The sequence below is a fragment of the Hippoglossus stenolepis genome, chromosome 16, assembly GCF_022539355.2.
Source record: "Hippoglossus stenolepis isolate QCI-W04-F060 chromosome 16, HSTE1.2, whole genome shotgun sequence".
NCBI classification, from domain to species: Eukaryota; Metazoa; Chordata; class Actinopteri; order Pleuronectiformes; family Pleuronectidae; genus Hippoglossus; species Hippoglossus stenolepis.
Genome location: NC_061498.1, coordinates 20499688 through 20521873, shown reverse-complemented (window position 1 = coordinate 20521873; position 22186 = coordinate 20499688). Strand labels below are relative to the sequence as shown.

The following is a 22186-nucleotide window of genomic DNA, read 5'->3' as shown; positions in this document are numbered from 1 at the left end:
TAAAACACTCTTGAATCAGGACACACATCAAACAAAAGATGGTGACAGTCGAGTGTGGGAGGTTAATTATAAAACGACCAGCCGTGAAATAAAGAGTAAACTGCAGACAAAAGTTTTCTTAAGTTAAGTCAAATTCAAATCATTCTCTCGCTTTCTGCTATGGAGCCCTGTGGTTGTGCCTCATCTAAAATTGAAGTATTAGAATCAGAAAAAAATCTGAAATGAGTTGAATGTGTAGGAAATGGTCATTAATGCTTCACTTGCTGGTCTGGACCCAGCTCTGCAAAGTTGCTCTCCACTTTAAGCATTTAGAACATTATTAGCGCATGATGAAAAAATAGGGCGAATTCTATCAGCTGCATTTGCTTGTTGGCTGAAAATTCATCATAACCTGAATGAAATTTATTTGAAAAATAGCTACCTGCTCCTGACATGAGCTAGAAAGAAGCAAACTCCCAGGTTAGCTTGTTTCATATCGTAAACTAACGTGGATCTTAACTTATCATCAACCTAACTTCAACGTCAGCTTTCTTTTTGAATGAAGCTAAAGCCTTTTCCTTAGCTAACCAGCACAGATTCATGGTTCATGATTCATGTGATGATAACTTAAAGGGGACATAGCATGCAAATTCCACTTTGTTAGTGCTTCTACAGGTTAATGTGGGTATCTGGCATGTCTACCAACCCAAAACTCTGGGGAAAAACACTCGCGGTTTGTTATAGTTCCTCTAAGTCAGAAACGTCATGCTTGAGCGACTTCGATTGCGCTTCCTGGGTATTGTGTCGTAACAATACACTGGAAGTCTCCCTACATGGTCTTGGCCCACCCCCGCCCCGTCCCGCCCCCACACTCGTTACTCCGGGTTTACACCGAGGCTGCGAGGCAGCGCAGCGCCGTTCCCAAGCACGCAGCCGGGCTGTTCACCGGGACGAGCATTTCTCCGCTGGTCAGCCCGCGATTCACTCACATGTGGCATTTGTCTGGATCGTTGGGACCGGGAGGCTGCAGCAGCTGCTCGGGAGCGACCGCCGCTTTCCCGTGCGTGAGCTGGAATTTGTGTCAGCGCCACACAGCCAACAGTGTGGAGGACTTCCGCAGTGTTCAGCGCTACTGTAACCCCGAACCCCGACATTCAACGGGTACAACAACAAGCGGAGAAAGCAGAATCGCGGGCTGACCTTATATGTACAGTCTATGGGGCTGACCAGCGGAGAAATGCTCGTCCCGTGTGAACAGCCAGGCGGCTGCTGCTGAGAACGGCGCTGCGCTGTCTCGCAGCGGTCTTCCACACTGCCAGCTGTGTGGAAGACTTCCGCAGTGTTCAGCTCTACTGTATGCCGGGTTACAGTAGTTCCCGGGTTACAGTAGTTCCGCCCGGTTACAGTAGTTACGCCTGGGTACACCGGACGCGAAGTGCCGCTGCGAGGCAGCGCAGCCGCTCTCCAGCGCAGCCGCCTGGCTGTTCACACGGGACGTGCATTTCTCCGCTGGTCAGCCCCATAGACTGTATATATAAGGTCAGCCCGCGATTCTGCTTTCTCCGCTTGTTGTTGTACCCGTTGAATGTCGGGGTTCGGGGTAAATGATGGTCTTCATAGCCCCCACCTCTCTTTCTCTCTCTGTCTGTCTGCTTGTGTGCTTGTAGTGGATGGGCAGAGGGGACATTTAATTATGTGATTGGGAAAATTAAAACTCCAGGACAACAAGGGGAATACAAAGTATGGGATGCATATTTGATAATTTATATCATATAAAATATGCAATTTATATCGTTTAAAATCATGGGGGAGAGGGGGAGGGGGAGCTGGCTCATTAGCATTTAAAGGAACAGGCACTCAAAACAGGTCGCTCTGTGGAGGGCTGTTTTATACAGGGTAAAAGGGTGCTGTTTTAAATGATCCTTGTGGTATTTTGACCAAAGTATGTTACAGACATTTCATTAAGACCCCAAGGAACCATATCAACTTGTGGTAAAATGGGCATGCTATGTCCCCTTTAATATATATATAATAGTATAAGAAGACTTTTATTCTGAGAAATCATGTAAACTTTACAAGCTGAGCAACATGTAGTGACTTTTATCGACATGGATTCACACAGATTATACAGTTTGTATCTGTAACCTTCGACCCCCCATCTCACTTCCAATCAGCGTGAGCAAGGAGGTGAACAATTCTTCCTGTGATGAGGCAATTCCGCAGCGGGGCTTCGTATGGAGTACAACGTTGGCGAACTTTTACCCGCGTCATTCGCTTTGCATTCGTGTGTGTGACCGCGCCCTTAAAATCTCTTACAACAACGTAGCCAAACCGGGCTTCACAATGTCAAGAGAGCCATCTTCTCTGATGTAAATCGTCAGTTTGGAGTGTCCATGGATGACAACGTGATTTTATTTGAGGGAATTTTAGCAACTATTGAGTTACTGAGTATTATTGTTGCAACCACAACTATTATAAAGGTTTTGGGTTTTGCAAGTCAAGAAGGGCAAATGGGCAGTTGACTGGGTAATTTTGGCCCTGTGCTGTGCACAAGCAGTGAGGAGCGTGACACTCTGACTAAAACCATTGAGGGTGTGTGTGTGTACGTGTGTGTGTACGCGTGTGTGCGCGCGTGCATGTGTGCGTGCGTGCATGCATGCGTGCGTGTGTGTACCATTTTGAGACTATAGGTTGAGACTATAGGTTGACTATGTTAACCATGTCTATCTATAGCTACAATGGCCAATTTTGGTTCAATATCATCATTGTGAGGACATTTTGACTGGTCCTCACAAATTTGATGGGCTGTCTGAGTGTTAAGACTTGGTTTTAGGGTTAGGGTTAGAATTAGGGCGGCTGTGGCTGAGGGTTGGAGTGGTAGTTCTCCAACAAGAAGGTTGGTGGTTCAATCCTCAGTCTTCTCCATTTGCATGACAAAGTGTCCTTAAGCAAGATACTAAACCCCTAAATGGCCCCTCATAGATGTTGAATGCACTAATTGTAAGTTCCTTTGGATAAAAGCGTCTGCCAAATGACATGTAATGTAATAATTAGGTTTAGGTTAGGGTAAGGCGCCATGGAATGCATTCTGTGTGTGTGTGTGTGTGTGTGTCACGGTTATGTACCGTATGAGTTCTTTGACCTGCAGTCAGTGATATTTATGAACTCCTCAGTGACAGTGCGTGTTAGTCCGCTTGTGTGTTTATGCTACTACTGCTTACTACTGTGATCTGCGCGTGTGCGTCCGCATGCACGAAAGGCTCCTGATCAAAACACTGAATATGATGTGTGAGTTTTGAGGATGAGTTCCTATGATCTGAATCTCTAGTGTGAACTGGCTGATGTGTCCACAGAGACCACAGCACCTGACAGGTGAGCTGGCACTGACAGTGAAGTATTTACCGTCAGTAACGGCCTCACTCCTTTGCCTTACATGTGTAGAAACGTTAAAGGATCTGTCTCCTTACCTGATGACGTGCAGATGATATATGTTTGCAGAATCACAGATATCTCCCAAACGACATGCATTCTTCGTTCAATTCATGCTCATTTTCTGCAGCTGTTGCGGGACGGCGCTTTGCGGGGTGGCACTTCCACACGACGCGGACAAACTTTGAGCATTTTCCCCTCTTCTCCAGTTCTCCTTCTGCCCCTCAGCCCCTCGGCGTCTCCCCTCACACGGAGCGCAGAGATGGAGTGAAGCCCCGCAGGAGATCCGCCCTCACAGCGTCGTCCTCGTTTTCTGCGCGGTTCTGGAGCATTTCAGCTTTTTACCATCTATCTGTGAGTTTATCCGCCTGTAAGAATTTCCAGCTGTAAAATCTTTCATTACGCGTGTTCCTCTGCTGGGGTTCCTTCGGAGCGGGCGGATGTCAGTGGCGCACCGCTTGTCTGCGCTGGATCAGACAACTTCTCCACAAACGCGCAGCGCGCCAGGAGCGCACAGACTGACAGAGACAGCGTGTTCATGACACTGTGTGATGATGACGAACAGTAACACACACACGCACACACACACACACACACACACACACACACACACACACACACACACACACACACACACACACCACAGTACATTTCAGTAGGAGACATCCCAAATAACAAGGAGGGGAAAAACAGAGTGTGATAAAGTCAGAAATCTACTCAAGATCCGAGGAATAGTTTATAAAAATTGGTTTCTATAATGGTGAGAGTTTTTACAATATTACAGGCGTACACGGTTAGATTCAGATGCTTTTGACCCAATCTCAAAGTAAATAAAAAGAAAAATTCAGCATCAGTGACAATCTGACTGTGAACTTATCACAGTGATTCATTTCACTTCCAAACAAGTGGCACAGATCCTCTCAGAGAATCCAGCTGTGGTGTTTGCAGACTGTGCAACCAGTGGAACTCTCTCCTGTGGATGTGCTGCGCCCTCTTGCGTTAGGTTTGGGTAACTCCCTTCACATCCAGTGCGACACTGGTGTGTGAAGATTGAAATGTCATCTGATAACATAACAACCATTACAATGTTATATGTATCCTGCTGTATGAATGAACAGCAATAAAAGATATGGGAATTGAGAAGTTTTAAGTTTTATCAGTGTTTTAGACCTAAACCTGATTTGAAGGTTATTTAAATAAATAGCACATAATAGCCAGACTTTCTAATGGGTATGGCCTACTTCAGTCCTCAGCATAGTGGACAACTTGTCTAATGGTTTTATTGAGATATATATGGGGCATATTTACAAAATGACCTTCAGCCGGCTACAGGTGTGGATGTTTCTGACCAAACCGTCATAAACAGCCTCCATGAGTGTGGCATGCCATTGACATACCCTCACGTTCTCCGGACCTAAATCCAATTGAGCACCTATGGGATATTATGTATCGTGTATCTGATGTCGCCAAGTACCTCCACAGACTGTCCAGGAGCTCACTGATTCCCTGATCCAGGTCTGGGAGGAGATCCCCAAGGACACCACACGTTGTTGAGAGTGCATACAGGCAGGCGGGGGCCATACACACTACTGAGTCACATTCTGAGTTGTTGTGATGAAATAAACGCAAGTTGGATCAGCTTGTGATTTTAAAGGGCCCATATTTTACACCTTTCTGGGATTTAATTTGAGGTATTGATACCCCTAAGATGACATATCAGTGGTTTAAAGTTGAAAAAACTGCTGCAATGTGTATTGCTGATTGGCTGACTGCACTTTGAGTGACACGCGACCAGGCCTCTCATTCTGGGGCATTGACTGTCTCTGGTAAACACAGCTGAAAGTCACGTTGTTATGTCTGGATACAGCTATAGAAGACCAGCCACATACTCACAGTCGGTTACAACAGGATGTTTCTGAACGGTAAGTTACACCGTCCTCATGTTTTTTCAAGTTTTAGCAGGATAGTCGGCCAATGTGGAGTAACGTCCCGAGTTACAGTACGGAGTTTCAATACGGAGTAATGTAGACTTTACTCCGTAGTGAGCACACCGACATGGCATGTCAGAAGAAATAAAGCGTAACCGCTGGTCTCGAACAGTAACGTTCTTAGGAGGAATGTGCACGGACACATTCTCTTCCTTCTTCTTCTTCAGTGTTGTTTGTTGTGGTTAGCCTGTGGTAGCTAACAAGCTGCTAGCTCAGCAACAAGTCTGCTTGGTGTTGCATTCGGTGTGGAGGGGTGGTGGTGGGGAGCGGGGGAGGTGGGTTCAGAGGATGGACTGGTACCGGCTGGGTGGGGCTGAGGGAGAAGTGTGATCCTGTATGGCTCATACGGGGGAGGAAGTACGAAACGAGACGTTTCGATAACATATTTCTTAGAATGGACTGAGAGAAAAAGTCAGCGGAGTGACTGTTTTCATACTTTGAGGGTCCCTACTGACCCCCTTCAAGTAATTACGGATAGTAATCGCCCAGAAAATGTATTTTACACAGTATGGGCCCTTTAAATTGTTTCCTTTGATTTTCGGTGTGGATTTGAATCCAGCCCTCAATGGGTTGATGATTTTGGTTTCCATTGACTGCTGTTTATATTGCATTATTTTATATCCTTACACACACACACACACACACACACACACACACATATAGGCTATATAAGATTAATGTAATCTTCTGGTAAATTGATTAATTGATGAAGTCTGGGCCTGGGTGCCAAACTCTAACTATGTTCTGTTGCTGCAATATATATATGTATATATATATGAAATATATGTAATAGCATTATCTACGTGAACCATAACCCTATCCGCCATTGGTGGTAACGAACTCAATTCTCACATGTCGTCAAACCGAGGACATGCTGCCAGTAGTTCCTCCCTTGCAGGACGCTGATTGGTCGAAACCAATTTGTTGTGTTATCATTGAAATTTTACAGATATCTGTCGCAAGGAGTCAAAGATTTAGTGCAGTTTAAGTCTTAAGTGACTGCTACAGACATTCTGTGACTTCATCGTATCATGTGATCACCCAGTGTGCAGCAGTGGAAAGGAAAAATAATTTTGTCCTCAAACCAATTATTATGTACAATGCAGTAAACCCTTGAAGAAGCAACCAACATTTATTTAGTGTCAGCCATCTTAGCAGAGATCATTACATGCATGCATTACATGATTCTGTATTGCCCATGTTGGTGCGGTTAGTGCTTCTTCTGCCTCCTGTGTCTGTCTGAGAGCTTCTTCTCCTCCAACTCTTCATGTAGATGAAGTCAGAGACTGAATCATAATCATTTATGATTCAGGATTGTTCAGCACAGACTTCCTGGAAGGGAGAGAAAAAGAGAAAAAGACACGATTTCGATAAAGTCCGATAAATATTCATCAGCTGTTCACATCTCCCTCTGTCTCAGACACACAGTGATGCACAGGTTATGACGTGAACTCATTTTATTGATACTCTTTTTTGTCCATCTACTACCATTATACACACACTGGGCCTCAAGCGAGAACCAATCTTACAGACAGATTTGTTCTGAAGTAGTACGAGCAATTGAAGAGAATTTTTTGGCATTCACCAATTTAATCATACTTAGAATTTCCTCTCAAGTACGAAGATAATTCATGAGTGTCATAGGAGGTTAGTCTGAGAAAAACCTATAAAGAGCTTTCTTAACAGGGAATACTTTGCCTGAAGAATTCCATTGGCTTAATCTTAATGAACATTGGGTTCAAATATAATACCAAATTGATCTCATGTTAATTTATAATTATTATTTTATCTAGAGATATCTATAACAAACGTAGTGTAAAACCTGTATTCTGTTCATCATACCATCATCATTATCATCATCATCATCATCACCATCATCACCATCATCATTATCATCATCATCACCATCATCATCACCAACATCACCATCACCATTATCATCTCCATCACCATCATCATCATCACCAACATCACCATCATCATTATCATCTCCATCACCATCATCAACATCACCATCATCACCATCACCATCACCAATATCATCATCACCATCACCATCATCATCATCATCATCATCATCACCATCATCATCATCATCATGTTACAGGAGGGGTGGTCTCTCTCGTTGTTTCGCTTGACAATCCCTCCTGTAACACTCCGGCCAAACCTCACCTCTTGTTCTGTCGGCGGAGAACGGCCTTGTTTATCTCCCTCAGCAGAAGTTCCTTGTTGTTCTTCATGTTAGCTTCCGCCGTCTCCAACATAAACTTGATCTTGGCCTCACTGAAAGGAGGCTGGAAAGTGGAGAACTCCTCCATCTTTGCATCGACCTCCTTTGCATCTATAGAAAACAGTGAAGGCTTATTAGGCTCTAATCAAATGAGACCCTGCTCTTCTATGACAGCTTGCTAAATTCACAAAGCTATTAGTAAGTAACACAACTTGTGCCAAGGAATAATTTGTATTCATTTGTATCTATTTGGTTTGTCTGGGAGAATCTACAAGGTCTGACCTGGATACCTGAGAATCTCTTAAAGGTTTGGAGCTGTAAATCCTTGGAGATTATTTGGCAGAATGTGTACACGGAAGTTCTTAGTTTCTTAATCCTGACACTTATATATATGTTATGCTGTACAGTAAATTATTTCACAGTTCATGTCAAGCTGTACTTGGGATTATGTACAGCAAATCATATACACACATAAAGGTGACATCACTGTGCACGCTCCTGCAAGCATCAACATTCAGAGCCCTGATAATGCATTTCAGTGTTGTCAGATACTGAAACACAGAAGCACACATCCAAATCCAGACCATGGTGCATTCAGAAAGTGGACCACAGGTGCTATATATCAAATGAAACCTAAGTGAAACCAAACCAGCTTCAACAGTCCAACGATGTGAAATGCTGCCACATCAGAGGTTGTGAGTGTAAACGGTGGCAGACCATAGACTGTATACAAAGATGGAAAACGTGTCTCCACTTCCTCCTACTGTTCAAAAACTAAGCTAAAATATCCGGGAAACAGATGCCACCACCTTGCACTTTTTACATAATTTGAAGCCAGATTCTGTGCAGTAGTGATGGTGGAGTGGAGACGCAGTATTGGGGTTGTGTCAATACATGCATACATTTCTCTCCAAAGCACTCAAGCATGCTATCTGTAATCAACTTTCTTCCTATCTTCACCAGGACAACCTTCTTGATCCTCACCAGTCTGGCAGGCCACTCAACTGAGACTGCCCTCCTTGCTGTCTCTGAGCAACTTCACACTGCTAGAGCAGCCTCTCTCTCCTCTGTCCTCATCCTTTTAGACCTTTCTGCTGCGTTTGACACGGTGAACCACCAGATCCTTAATTCCTCCCTTCAGGATCTGGGTGTCTCAGGCTCTGCACTCTCCCTACTCTCATCCTACCTCAACGACCGCACTTACCAGGTAACTTGGAGAGGATCTGTGTCAGAACCTTGTCCACTCACTACTGGGGTCCCTCACGGTTCTGTCCTAGGTCCCCTCCTTTTCTCTCTGTACACCAACTCTCTTGGCTCTGTTATTCACTCACATGGCTTTTCCTACCAAAGCTACGCAGATGACACCCAACTAATTATCTCTTTTCCCCAGTCTGAAACACAGGGAGCAGCACGAATCTCTGCCTGTCTGACTGACATCTCTCAGTGGGTGTCCGCACACCCCCTGAAAATCAACCTTGACAAACCAAGCTACTTTTCCTTCCAGGGAAGGGCTCTTCCACCCATCACCTTACTATTACCATCAACAACTCTGTGGCAGCCCCCACCCAGACAGCAAGAAACCTGGATTTGACACTCGACAGTAAACTCTCCCTTCCCACCAAGATTGCGGCAATAACCCGATCGTGAAGATACATGCTGCACATCATCAGGAGAATACGTCCTCTTCTCACTCAGAAGGCGGCAAAGGTTTTGGTCCAGGCTCTTGTCATCTCACGCCAAGACTACTGCACCTCCCTCCTGGCTGGTCTGCCTGCTAGTGCCATCTGACCTTTGCAGCTTATCAAGGATGCAGCAGCTCGGTTTGGTCTTCAAACTACCGAAGTTCTCTCACTCTACACCGCTCCTCTGCTCTCTTCACTGGTTACCAGTGGCTGCCTGCATCCGCTTCAAGACACTAGTACTTGTGTACCATGCTGTGAACGGATCAGGTCCAGTCTACATCCAGGACATGGTCAAACCTTACACCCCAGCCCTTCCACTTTGCTCTGCATCGGCCAATCAGCTTGTTGCTCCTTCACTGCGAGGGACAGCTAGCCACTCAACAGAATCCCGACTGTTTGCTGTCCTGGCTCCAAATGGTGGAACAAGCTCCCCATTGACATCAGGTCAGCAGAAAGTCTATACATCGTCTGCCGTAGACTGAAGACACATCTCTTCCAACTACACCTTGGTTAAGAAGATGATGTCTAATAATCACCGTCTACTCTAGTGTTCACATAAAAATTTGCACTTAAATGTTGCACTTACATGTAGCACTTGTAGTTTGGCTTTTTGAAGCTAATGTGCTTACATGATTCTTGCTGTTCTGGGTTTGTACCCTCATGGTTGAACGCACTTATTGGAAGTCGCTTTGAATAAAATAGTCAGCGAAATGATATGTAATGTAATGTAATGTAACATGCGCTTGAACAATCGCAAGTCTGTCCAGCTGTCAATCATGACATCACAGCCTGTTTTAATAGCATCAAATAACTAATTGAAATGTTTACAACTTTAGTTCAGTCAGACAACTCACATTTAAATATTTATTGCAACAGTAGAACAGGTTAGTGTGTGGCGTCTAGTCTCAGATTTAGTCACTCCCCCCGATATGATTACATAGATATGATGGGAGTGATGAGCAAATACTTGTATCTCATCTTGTTTCTGTCCATTGAAGTTTAAATCATGTTTATAAGCAGTTCTGCATCTAAGATGAAAAATCATTACAACAAATCTGCAAGTGTGCGTATGTGTGCGTCACAGACCTTGGCAGTTCCGTCTATTGAAGAGCGGCATGTAGACGATTGTAGGCTCCTTCTCTTTTCCCTCGAACACGTAGCAGTCCTTTGGCCACTCTCTCTCCTCCAGGACCTGATCGTCTATCTCGGGGAAAGGCTTCTTTACCTCCGCAGCATAGTCTCTGGCCAGAGTCAGAGTCTGAGGAGAGCGCAGGAGCGAACAGCAGTGTTTCACACGGTTTTCCAGCCTTGAACTTGTTGAGTGTGCAACAAATTACTGGTTAGCAATTGTTATAACTCTGTTATCATTTAATTCATAAATCACAGGTACCACTTTGTCATAATGTCATTATTCTGCCCCCGAGAGTTGTTTGGACTTGTTTTGGAGCTTGGAGCTTGTTGTGGACCTTTAATGTCAGTTGAGGACTTTTGGTTTATTTTGAGAAATCTTCTGTTTTGACCTTTTGGAATCTTATAGTATTTGGACTTATTATTTCCTGTCTTACTGTGAAGCAACTGACAGTAGCTGTATCTCAATTCAGGGGCTGCATCCTTTGGAGGCTACAATTGAACGATTGCGTCAAAGTGGTGCAACTAGGCCGTCCCATTTTGAAGGCTCCTTCACATGCGGCCTTTCATCAGCAAGAAACAAAGGCTCCAATGGGCGGATCCTTCGCTGGCCCAGCCTAGCCCAGGATTCATTGAGCATGTAGACTAAAGTGTCAACTTTTTAACATTTAAATTTAACTTAACTTATTTAAACATACAATTTGTATAAGGTGATATCATTCTGAATCAGAATTTTTTTTGTTGATATTGTGTGTACTCAGTTTTGATGTATACTGTGTATGCAGGTGCAGAGCAAGGTGAAGCTTATTGGTGAGTTCTCATTACGAGCTATATTTAGCTAATATGGTTGTTATTAGTTTAGCCCATGGTTTAAAACAATGCCCCTGGCTGATGTGTATAGGCACACACACACACACACACACACACACACACAAACATGCACACTCTTTACATTACCTCAAACATGTTTCCAGCGCTGTACTCCGGTACAATAATGAGGTCAATGTCTCTCTTCTCTCCCAGAAAAGGAGGGTAGGCAACATTGATCAGCAGCCCGGCATCGACCAGGTGGATTATTTCTTTGGCGCCAAGGCAAGGTGGAGCATCTGACCAGCAAAATCATTTTTTAACCATCATTTAACTATTAAATCACTATTTAAAGCAAATCCTTTATATATTTATTTACTTACTTACCATTTTGTCTTTATTGTATTGGACCATTATAAGACAATCAATGCCATTGTTCACTTACTGTATTTGTTTCTTTACTTTTTTATTCATAACTATGTAACTAGCATCGACTGAATATAAAGATGAACGACACAACTGCTCCCAAAAAGTGAAGCCAAAGCATTTCAATTGCCACCTGATGGCTGGCTGTAATATAGGTCATAAACTCTGCCACCTCCTTGTTAGTGGATGGGACATGGACCAAACTAAAAAGTCAAGCTACGTGTCAAATACATTTTTCTCAATCATGATTTCTGTGATTTTAGGTTGTTCTAATGAACACTGATGTTTGTTGGAGTGCAAATTCTTCTGCTAAGTTTGGTTATAATTACCCATTGGATGCTATGCAAACAGTGTGAAACTAGGAAAAACAACCAAAAATAAAACAATGCGAATGCATTAGTGCTATAGAGGCCGCGTGTAACTGAACACATCAACAGAATTACAATATTTGTAATACAATATGTAATGAGTGTGTGAGTATGGCATATTGTATATCAAGCAGTCTTTTTCTAATCATAGTCCATGATCAGCTGACACCACGATAACAATCCACCACCACGATGGCAGGGTTGAAATACAGGATATATTGGCTTCATTTCTGAATAGTGGGCGGAGGTGGAGATGTGTTTTCCTCTTGATTTACAGTCTATGGTCACCAGTAAACGTTTTATACCTCCATGGGAGGGATCATAATGGAAGAGAGGTAACAGTTATTTCCACTTCCAGTAGACACATAGCAACATTAGCATTTAGCTGGAGTCACGTTTCGGGGCACATGAGGTCTGTCTTCTCACCTTTGTGTTGGTAGAGGAAGTTCCTGGTTGTTCCCCACTCCCACTTCATAATCAGGGGAAGGACTTGCTTAAGGATTACAGAGGCTGGGAGAAACACATTGAGAACAAATAGATGCATTAACATCTCATTTCAATCAAGTAAATAAAGTTAGTATATCTACAATACTTTCACACTGACCATTCCCCAATCTTTGGCTCCAGGTGTCTACTACCGCCAGGAGCTCCTGACTCAAATGATGAAACATCTTTTTTCTTTCCTCCATATTCTTTGACTCCAGCAACGCAGAATCATTACAATTTACCTTGTCTGGAAAACAGAGAATGTAATGGGCACTCTGCAGTCTTTATTGCATCACACATGATCACAGACAAAAAACACATAACTGAGAAGAAAAATCCGACGTTGACAACATTCCTCTTTGGCTGTCAATGCAGTTTAACAAATGAGCTTACAGATGCCAAAACAACTGGATTTAAAGAGTAAAACTAAGTCATCTGAGCAGGACCATCACCTTCTAGTATTTTCTGCAGCGTGTTCAGCTCAGAAAGAGTGGTAGGATCCTTTGTGGAACTTCTGATCAGGGCCACCAGTTTGTCAAGGGTGTTGTATACACGCAAGTACTCGTCAGCATCACTGTCTATTCGTCCGGGCACTGAGCCAAACAAACACACACACACAAACACACACACAGGGAGAGAACAAGCGTGTAAGACATTCAACTCACACATGTTATAGTGGAGCACGATACTGCGACTACTTGTTTTCCTGCGTGGGTAGAGAAATGTGATTGTGATTACCATTCAACCAGGGAGGGATGAACTCTCTGATAACCTCGTCATGAGCCAACGCACAACCCAGAACACCTGCACAATTTCAACACACAAACAAGTTTGAAAATGACAATTCATATGCATGCATGACCAACACTCCTGCCAATCCATAAATGCATGAATACTTTACTCCCCTTCTTTCAAATATATGATTTTGTCATATTTTAAAGCCAATTTTTTTAAATATATCATCAATATTATTATTATCATGAGATGAATTGCCTCTTAGGGGCAGTAAAACAAACTGAAAACACAAAAGTAACATCAGTGTCACGTTATAAAGTGTATAAGGATAACATGATGGCAAAGAGTTGCCTTCTCATACCTCCAGTAAAGACTATTTTTTTCACCTCAAAATAAAAGCTGCTGCTGAGCTGTAAATTACTGATTGCAGATCCATCCTGCTGTTACCATTCTCACATGTAAACACACACCTTGTAGCTCGATCATGTCCATCTCTGGCTTCTGCTCCTGCAGCTCTCCGCTCTGAAACTTACTGCCCAGGAGAGACATTTCAACAAAGACACCCAGCTCTGTGAATCCAGCCTCATGAGGACTCACCTCAAACCATTTCCCTACGAAACAGAGAGTGAATTTCACACTTGCTGTTTTTCAGTCGGTGATTCACTTAGACCCTGCGGTGACATGTGCATAGAAAAGCTCTGGAAATGGTCGGTATTTATAAAGCACTTTTCTTTTCCACTCAAAGTGCTTTACAGTTCAGTTTTACCATTCACGTATTCACACAGACATTCATACACTGCATCTCTGTGCAGCACTCTCTCTATCACACATCACTCACACAGTACTGGGTGTCAGGGGCGATTTTGGGTTCAGTGTCTTGCCCAAGGACACGTCAGCATGCAGAATGAGGAAGACTGGGATCCAATCTCAGACCTTCTGGGTTAGTGGACAACCCGCTCTTTCTCCCAAGCTGCATATGCATGTATATACCTTCTATAGGCCCATCTAAAAGGCAGCCCTTCTCTATGGCGCTGTAGATGGGGTAAGGGTTTGTGGCATTCCTGCTGGCCTCGTCGGAAAGATGCCGCAAGTCCAACTGATGAAAACAAGATATGTTTCTAAACGACTGTGTGTACAATCATTGTATCAGGGTGTGTTTCCAAACAGGAAGTAAAAGTGTGTGTGTGTGTGTGTGTGTGTGTGTGTGTGTGTGTGTATGGACTGGTACCTGTTTCATGATCCCAACAGAGGTTAACACCCCCCAGATATCAGACAGAGAGAAAAGCTCCTCCTTTGACCTCTTGTCCAACCAGGCCAGAGCCTGCTCCAGCTCGACCCCAGGACCTGTCATCGTGGACACTGCTCTGTCCATGTTGCCGGTCCACTGCGGGTCACTGTACAGGGTGGACATGGACCTATCATAGGAAGACAGACAGGTTAACACATCCAATGAAATCATTATTGAGTATAAAATGGTTTGTTTTTGGTAGTTATCTTCTGTAATTAGGTATTTTTTTAGTAGCTCTTCCAGCCCCATATAAATATCATAATATGCCAATTATATCCCATCATCACATTGACATGTCCCATCATGCATCAGCAGCTGTTTAGCTCTCATTACACTAACATGATTATATCTGTGAAACTGTGATTGTTACCACGTTGACCCAGAGACTGCTCCCATGTAAAGCAGAGGGTCCAGCAGACCATCCTTTTCCATTTGAGAGAGGGAACCCATCAGACCCACGGCTGCCCTCTGACCCCCACCTGATGGCAGCAGAGCGATGTGGGGAACCCAGTCCTGGTTGGAGAGATAGTAAATCTGACAGCGGCTAAGCTAATTGCAGAATACTGTAGAGAACGACATTATTTATTCATTAAGTAAACATCATTGTTTGGGATATTTATGAGGTTACTGTTGGCTTCTGGGTTTCTTAGTGCTATTTAAACTCTAAATTCCTTCAGATATGATCCCAGAATTTTTTATATTGCAATGCAAACATCCTTCCATATCAAATGAGATGTGGAAGTGAAAGGATTGCTGTATTTGGAATTTTCGGTGGTTGTTGGGATGTTCATGCTATTTTCCCTCGTTATACCCTTTATAGCCAATTGCAAAATTACATGAAACAAATATTATTTGACATGCCAATCAACAAAAACAAGAACAGAAAAAACAGGGCAAAATTATATCTTCAGAAAAATACTTACTATTATAACATAAACACACACATGCACTCACACACATGTATGTTATGTTATATATATATATATACACTGTATATACTCTACACACTATGATACATTATCAGAAATAACAAATAAGCTGGAGCCTAATAGGCTAAAAAGCTAAGACATTTTCGCTGGTGTGTACTTGTTTTCTGTCGGGTCTATAAAATCATTCACTCACAGTGAATCCTGCTGTGTTCTTACATCGGCTCCTTTGAACTTTCTGCAGACTTTAGATTAGGGGGCAAGGTGGAGAAAGTCCACAGAAAGCATGGAGGCTCTAACTCTGACATTTGCATTCACACAGACCCTCTGGAGAAAGTCCACAGGATCTCTGGAGTTCAGTGCATGTCTGAAAGCAGCTTAACTCTGTCTGTGTGTGGTGCAGAGCAGGGAGTGGACTATGAACTCACAACGGATTACTGTAAACAAGCAGCGCCTCTTTGACTGCATTTTTAGTGTTTAACATTAATGTGATGAGTTTTATAACTTACCACTGTATTAATTACCTTACAACCATACAGCTTCAGCAGTACTCTGTTCCTGTGAGTGTCTAAAGTCTGCTCAAACGTTACTGTAAGACTTAAAAATAGTGATCATACAAAGTCATGGAGGACATGTGTGTGTTACGTAAAAACAGGCGAAATGATATTTGACGTGGCGTGAGGGCATAAAGTAAGAGACAATGCACAAAGGTACAACTCACTCAGGCATGACAAACAGCAAAACGCAACAACAGGTACAAAGCGGAACAACTAAGAAGCTTAAACTTCCTCCTAACTCCTTTACTCCACCAACCAGCAGAGTGACTACCTTACATGCACCTTCCTGACGGGTGCTTGCCAGGCTGACACGGACGGACAGAAATGATGTTAGTGTGTGAGCAGTTTCTTACTGCAGAACAGTTGATTCCCAGGCTGTTGAGTGACTCCAGAATGACCCTTTTCCTCCTGTCAACATAGTCCTGCTCACCAGCACACAGAGAGGGGGACTGATCGATGGGTTTCTGTGGGGGAAAAAATCAACTCATTTAGACAGCACACTGAATGGAACCTGAGATTGTTCATTAGTCTAATTTCAATTTCAAAGTTGAATTTAAATTTGGGACTCCAGCCCCCCTGCAACCCTCGAATAAGGCTCGAATAGAACTACTCAACTAGTCAACTATCTGTCTAAACTGTCTAAACACTGCAATGTGGGCGCTAAAGCAGCAGTTTGACCAAATTCAGATGCGCGACTAAGATCATCAATGGGGAAATAAAGTACAACAACTATACCAATGCTATGCACGCTAGCAGCAGCAAAGTTGGCAAGAAGCGCCAACAGAGTGGACAAGGAAGGCAGACGACAATTGGACAATTCTCTGAATGTCCTATCACCGACCACAAAACGTCCTATCTCTAAAATATGTCTCCCGCAATCAATCGACTAGTTGACCTCCTTTTGGGAATAGCTGACGACAACTAAGATACAGTTGTTGTGAAAGCCTGACCTTCAATAGATAAGTGGTATAGATAATGGATGGATGGATTTAAATTTGAAATATGCTACCATAATACACGATACACATTGCAATGTATTTCTTATATATTGCATTAAACTGCTGCTGCAAAATCATATCATGTAAAGTCTTATAATACAGCCTGTGTTTCATCAAAGGATTTTTTTTGGGGGACATTTTGAGGGAATTTCCATATTACCTATTTTCATATTTAAAGAAAAACACTAACAACTTACTAACAACTATTGTTGCCATCACAGTCAATAAAAGTTTACGGTCCAGTGCCCAAGCATAAAAGATCGTCTTCTGTTTGTTGTGTTAATATTATACCATACAGAGAAATACAGATCAGAGTAGCAGCACCTGATCAATGATAGTTTTCTGGTGAGGGACACTAGCTAAACAGTGAACTATTCTAATAATCGTGCTGCTAATATGCATCTTCAATCCTTTGCCATTCATCTCTCACCACTGAGGCTGCTTCTTTTACCTCCATGTTGTCCGCTGCCTCTGCCAAAGCTCCTGAAATCACAAGCCACAGGCCAATCAATGAGACTGATAAGTTTAGCGTTCCAGTCTGCATGTCTGCATGTGATCACAACCTTCTCTGCTCAATGAAGTTCTGAAGCTGAATCCACGTTGTGGTGAAAGTTATGCCTTGTAATGGAAAATTCCACTGACCAAGTGTCTCACTGCTGTGATACTGTCTACCTGACAGGATGGAACCCTTATTTGGTGGTGTCTCACTGCTGTGACCTTGACAAACAGGGTGTATGCCCTTATTCGGTGATGTTTTCACTTCACTTCCTGTGCCGAGGCAAATCGCAGCGTGGCTTTCTGTGGGGTTCAGCTTCGGTGAACTTTGATATTTACTTTGCATCTGCATATGTGTGATCATGTCCTCACATGCCTGAAAGCGCAAGTCACGTGACCATTCACATACATTGGGCATACACATGCTGGTGTACAAAGACTGAACTCTTTCCAACCATTCATCTACTTAGTTGATGCTTTATAGCACGACACTCAAAACAGATAAATCTACCACTGGGTCCCTCACCTCAGACACTCACATTGACATTGACACCTAAGTTTGGTGAACAAGTTGCCAAATTCAAATTTCCACCTTTCGTATTTAAGCTGTTTTCACACCCAGAAGGCCAAACCATGGAGCCCATCAGGCAGAGGGGGAGGCCAGCTTGTCCTGGAGTTCTGCACTAATGTTGCACTGAGGATCAAATCTGGGATCTCTGAGGGGGGACTGACTACAGACTGAGGGCTTGTCAAGCTGACGCTGCCTCTGCTTCCACTGTTCTGAGATCTAGTATCTTGCACATTATTATATACGTGTGTGGTGTGGAAAACACTTGCGCAATAGAAACTCCTAAAGATGAATACTCCCTCTGGCAAAACTGACATCTATCCTGCATGACAATGTCAAAGGATTTATCAAGATATGACAACCAGTTTTGGACATGGTGGATGCTTCTGGACTGGACTTTACTTTGTGAACTGACTACGGCATATAGCAATGGAATGTACAGTACCAGTCAAAAGTTTGGACACACCTTCTCATTCAATGCTTTTTCTTTATTTTTATATCTTTCTACATTGCAGATTAATATTGAAGACATCAAAACTATGAAGGAACACATATTGAATTACGTGGTAAATAAAAAAGTGTTAAACAAACCAAAATATGTTTTATATTTTAGATTCTTCAAAGTAGCCACCTTTTGCTTTGATGACAGCTTTGCACACTCTTGGCCTTCTTTCAATCAGCTTCATGCGGTAGTCACCTGGAATGGTTTTCAATTAACAGGTTTGCCTTGTCAAGAGTTAATTTGTGGAATTAATGTGTTTGAGACCATCAGTTGTGTTGTGCAGAGGCAGGATTGGTGCACAGTTCTATACAATGAATAGTGTCACAACTTCAGTCAGCTCATAACATTTTCATTGTCTGTTATCTTATTTTTCATGTATTAATTCTCATGTCATTTCAGAATTCAGCCACTCCCCCCTGCTCTGCATCACGTCTTCCCACGGATCCCATTACCTGCCCCACCCCCAGACTCACCTGCTTTCCATCAGTCATCAGTCACCCAATATATATACCGGCCCATTTCCTCTGTTCTCTGCCAGATTGTCTAGTGTGTTTTTTCCTAGCTTTCCGGCATTATCCCGTGTTTCACTCTTCTGCCTGATCTCTGCTCTGACCTGCCTTTTGGACCCTGGATTCCCTTTTGCCTGCTCCCTATCGGATTTGTTTGCTATCTCTGACTGTCTGCCTGGTTTTTGACCTCTTATCATCCAATAAACCAGAACTCTTGCTACTCCCATAACTGCTCAAGTGTCGTGCTTCTGGGTTCACGTTTGCCATTTTTGCGCACCCTGACAAATAGGCCTATTCGACTGAAGTTCTAATCCATATTATGGCAAGAACCACTCAACTAAAGAGAAATGACAGTCCATCATTACTTTAATACAGGAAGGTCAGTAAATCTGGAAAATTTCAAGAACTTTTAATGTATCCTCAAGTTCAGTCGCGAAAACCATCAAACGCTATGATGAAACTGTCTCTCATGAGGATCGCCCCAGGACAGGAAGACCAAGAGTAACCTCTGCTGCTGAGGATAAGTTCATTAGAGTTATCAGCCTCAGAAACCGCAAATTAACAGCACCTCAGATTAGAGGCAACATAAATGCTTCGCAGAGTTCAAGTAGCAGACACATCTCAACATCAGCTGTCCAGGGGAGACTGCGTGAATCAGGCCTTCATGGTCGAATTCCTGCAAAGAAGCCACTACTGAGGAAGACCAACAAGAAGAAGAGACTTGCTTGGGCCAAGAAACACAAGGAAGTGACATTAAACCAGTGGAAATCTGTACTTTGGTCTGATGAGTCCAAATTTGAGATTTCTGGTTCCAACCGCCATGTCTTTGTAAGACGCAGAAAAGGTGAGCGGATGGTCTCTACATGTGTGGTTCCCACCATGAAGCATGGAGGAGGAGGTGAGATGGTGTGGGGGGGCTTTGCTGGTGATACTGTTGGTGATTTATTCAAAATTCAAGGCATACTTAACCAGCATGGCTACCACAGCATTCTGCAGCGACATGCCATCCCATCTGGTTGGCGCTTAGTGGGACCAGCATTTCTATTTAAACAGAACAATGACCCCAAACACACCTCCAGGCTATGTAAGGGCTATTTGACCAAGAAGGAGAGTGATGGAGTACTGCGTCAGATGACCTGGCCTCCACAATCACCCGACCTAAACCCAATTGAGATGGTCTGGTATGAGTTGGACCACAGAGTGAAGGCAAAGCAGCCAACAAGTGCTCAGCACCTCTGGGAACACTTCAAAACTGTTGGGAAACCATTCCAGGTGACTACCTCATGAAGCTGATTGAAAGAATGCCAAGAGTGTGCAAAGCTGTCATCGAAGCAAAAGGTGGCTACTTTGAAGAATCTAAAATATAAAACATATTCTGGTTTGTTGAGCATTTTTTTGGTTTACCACATAATTCCATATGTGTTCCTTCATAGTTTGGATGTCTTCAATATTAATCTGCAATGTAGAAAGAAATAAAAAATAAAGAAAAACCATTGAATGACAAGGTGTGTCCAAACTTTTGACTGGTACTGTAACTATGTCAATGTGGTGGAGCGTATGTATGTCTGTATATTTTTTTATACTTTTGCTTTATCTTTGTGCGTTTGTTTGTCTGGGTCTCCTGTTTTTCTTTTCTTTTGTTTGTTCGTTAGGTTGTAACTTCTGCTGTCTCTGTGTTATGTTAAAGAAGACTAAGGGGAAAAGTTGTTCTGTATACTTGCAGAATTGGAAAGTGTATATAATTGTTGAGAGCCTCAATAAAAAAAAGTGTATATAAAAAAGGAGTGTGGTTCAAAAGAGGATGATAGATTTCAGTGTAATTCACTACTCCTCTCTTTCAATCCATATGACAGGACTAATTTTGCACCACTGTCACACACTGGTCTACCTCACTTCTGTGAGATACCCAGTAACACTGTACTCAGATGCACTGGTCCACCTCAAAATTGTAAGATAACACCACTTTGATCTTTCATATTTATTGCAAGGCCCGTGGTGTTGACTGGACTATTGAAATACTTTATTATCAGGATGTTCCTGTGAGTATGTGAAAAGTCTCCAGTTGGTTAAAAATGCTGCAGTTGAGTACTGACAGGAGCAAGAATAAATCATATTTCTCCCATATAACCCTATCTGCATTGGCTCCCTGTAAAATCCAGAATAATAATTAAAATCATTCTCCTTACTAAAGACCTCATAGATCACTCTGCTCCCTAAACACAGGCTCATTTATGGTCACTATAAAGTAATGGTTCCTCGGGTCTGTAAGAGTAGAACAGGAGGTAGAGCCTTCAGCTACCAGGCTCCTCTCCTGTGGAACCAGCTCCCACTCTGGGTTCAGGAGGCAGACACCATCTCTACATTTAAGGTTAGACTTAAAACGTTCCTCTTTGATAAAGCATAGAGCTAGTGATTCTCAGGTGAGCCCTGAACCATCCCTTAGCTGTGCTGCTGTAAGCTTAGGCTGCTGGGGGAACTCCCATCATGCACTGAGCCCTCGCTCAGCAACTGTAAAATAAAGTCTTTTGGAGCACATCTCAACGAAATATTATTTGAATACATCCTATAGTTTATAGCTTTAGACAATAGTTTAGACAAAATGCTAATTAGAACTAATTAGCATTTTGCAGCCTTCTTATAAGTGTGAGCTTTAATGGTCTCTTACTGGTCATTCTGTAGGTAACTCATGAGAGAAGGGTTTTGTGACCTATGTTTGCAGAGCCTGCTTTTGAAAAGTATATCACTGCCGGCGGTCCAATCTCTCCCATCCTGTAGAGAAGTCGAGGCTGACGCTTGACATGCAGATTCATTTTGAGGGCATATTACTCTAACCTGAAAAAAGGACAACCCTCAATGCTAGTAGAAGTTTATACATCAGTGCAGATAGGCTGTAGTTTCTAGCATATTAGTATAAGAAGCAATATCATTGATCTTAACATTGTTATCTGTTATTTGATTGCAGAACTACGGTTGCCCTGAGAGCTCAACGCACTGCAACTTAAGAAAACACATGCAAGTGGACAAAACACAAGCAAAGTAAGAAAGCATCTTCATCAATTTGACAACACAACACAACACATTACAG

The 22186-nt window shown here is 42.9% G+C and overlaps 2 protein-coding genes across 4 annotated transcripts in view; both read right to left on the bottom strand.

Moving 5' to 3' along the window:
* Positions 1 to 3956, bottom strand: part of LOC124854939 (carbonic anhydrase-related protein 10-like) — a 106190-nt gene extending 102234 nt beyond the window's left edge. The window contains exon 1 of the mRNA XM_047343710.1: positions 3447 to 3956. Coding sequence (XP_047199666.1) covers positions 3447 to 3507 — 61 coding nt within the window. The 5' untranslated portion in view covers positions 3508 to 3956. The remainder of the gene's footprint in view (positions 1 to 3446) is intronic.
* Positions 3957 to 6509: 2553 nt separating this feature from the next.
* LOC124854941 (cytosolic phospholipase A2 gamma-like) lies at positions 6510 to 17637 on the bottom strand. Of its 3 annotated transcripts, none has more exons than XM_047343748.1 (14): positions 17458 to 17637; positions 16383 to 16493; positions 14917 to 15059; positions 14487 to 14673; positions 14249 to 14354; positions 13729 to 13869; positions 13262 to 13327; positions 12976 to 13116; positions 12642 to 12770; positions 12464 to 12547; positions 11394 to 11542; positions 10395 to 10566; positions 7569 to 7737; positions 6510 to 6728 (listed from the first exon to the last, which is right to left on the bottom strand). In XM_047343748.1, the coding sequence occupies exons 1-14, from the start codon at positions 17569 to 17571 to the stop codon at positions 6698 to 6700; spliced, it is 1743 nt and encodes a 580-aa protein (XP_047199704.1). In that variant the 5' UTR covers positions 17572 to 17637; the 3' UTR covers positions 6510 to 6697. The 3 variants fall into 3 exon arrangements, with proteins under 3 accessions (XP_047199704.1, XP_047199705.1, XP_047199706.1); XM_047343749.1 differs by having other exon boundaries at positions 12976 to 13101; XM_047343750.1 differs by having other exon boundaries at positions 17479 to 17637.
* Between the last annotated feature and the right edge of the window lie 4549 nt (positions 17638 to 22186).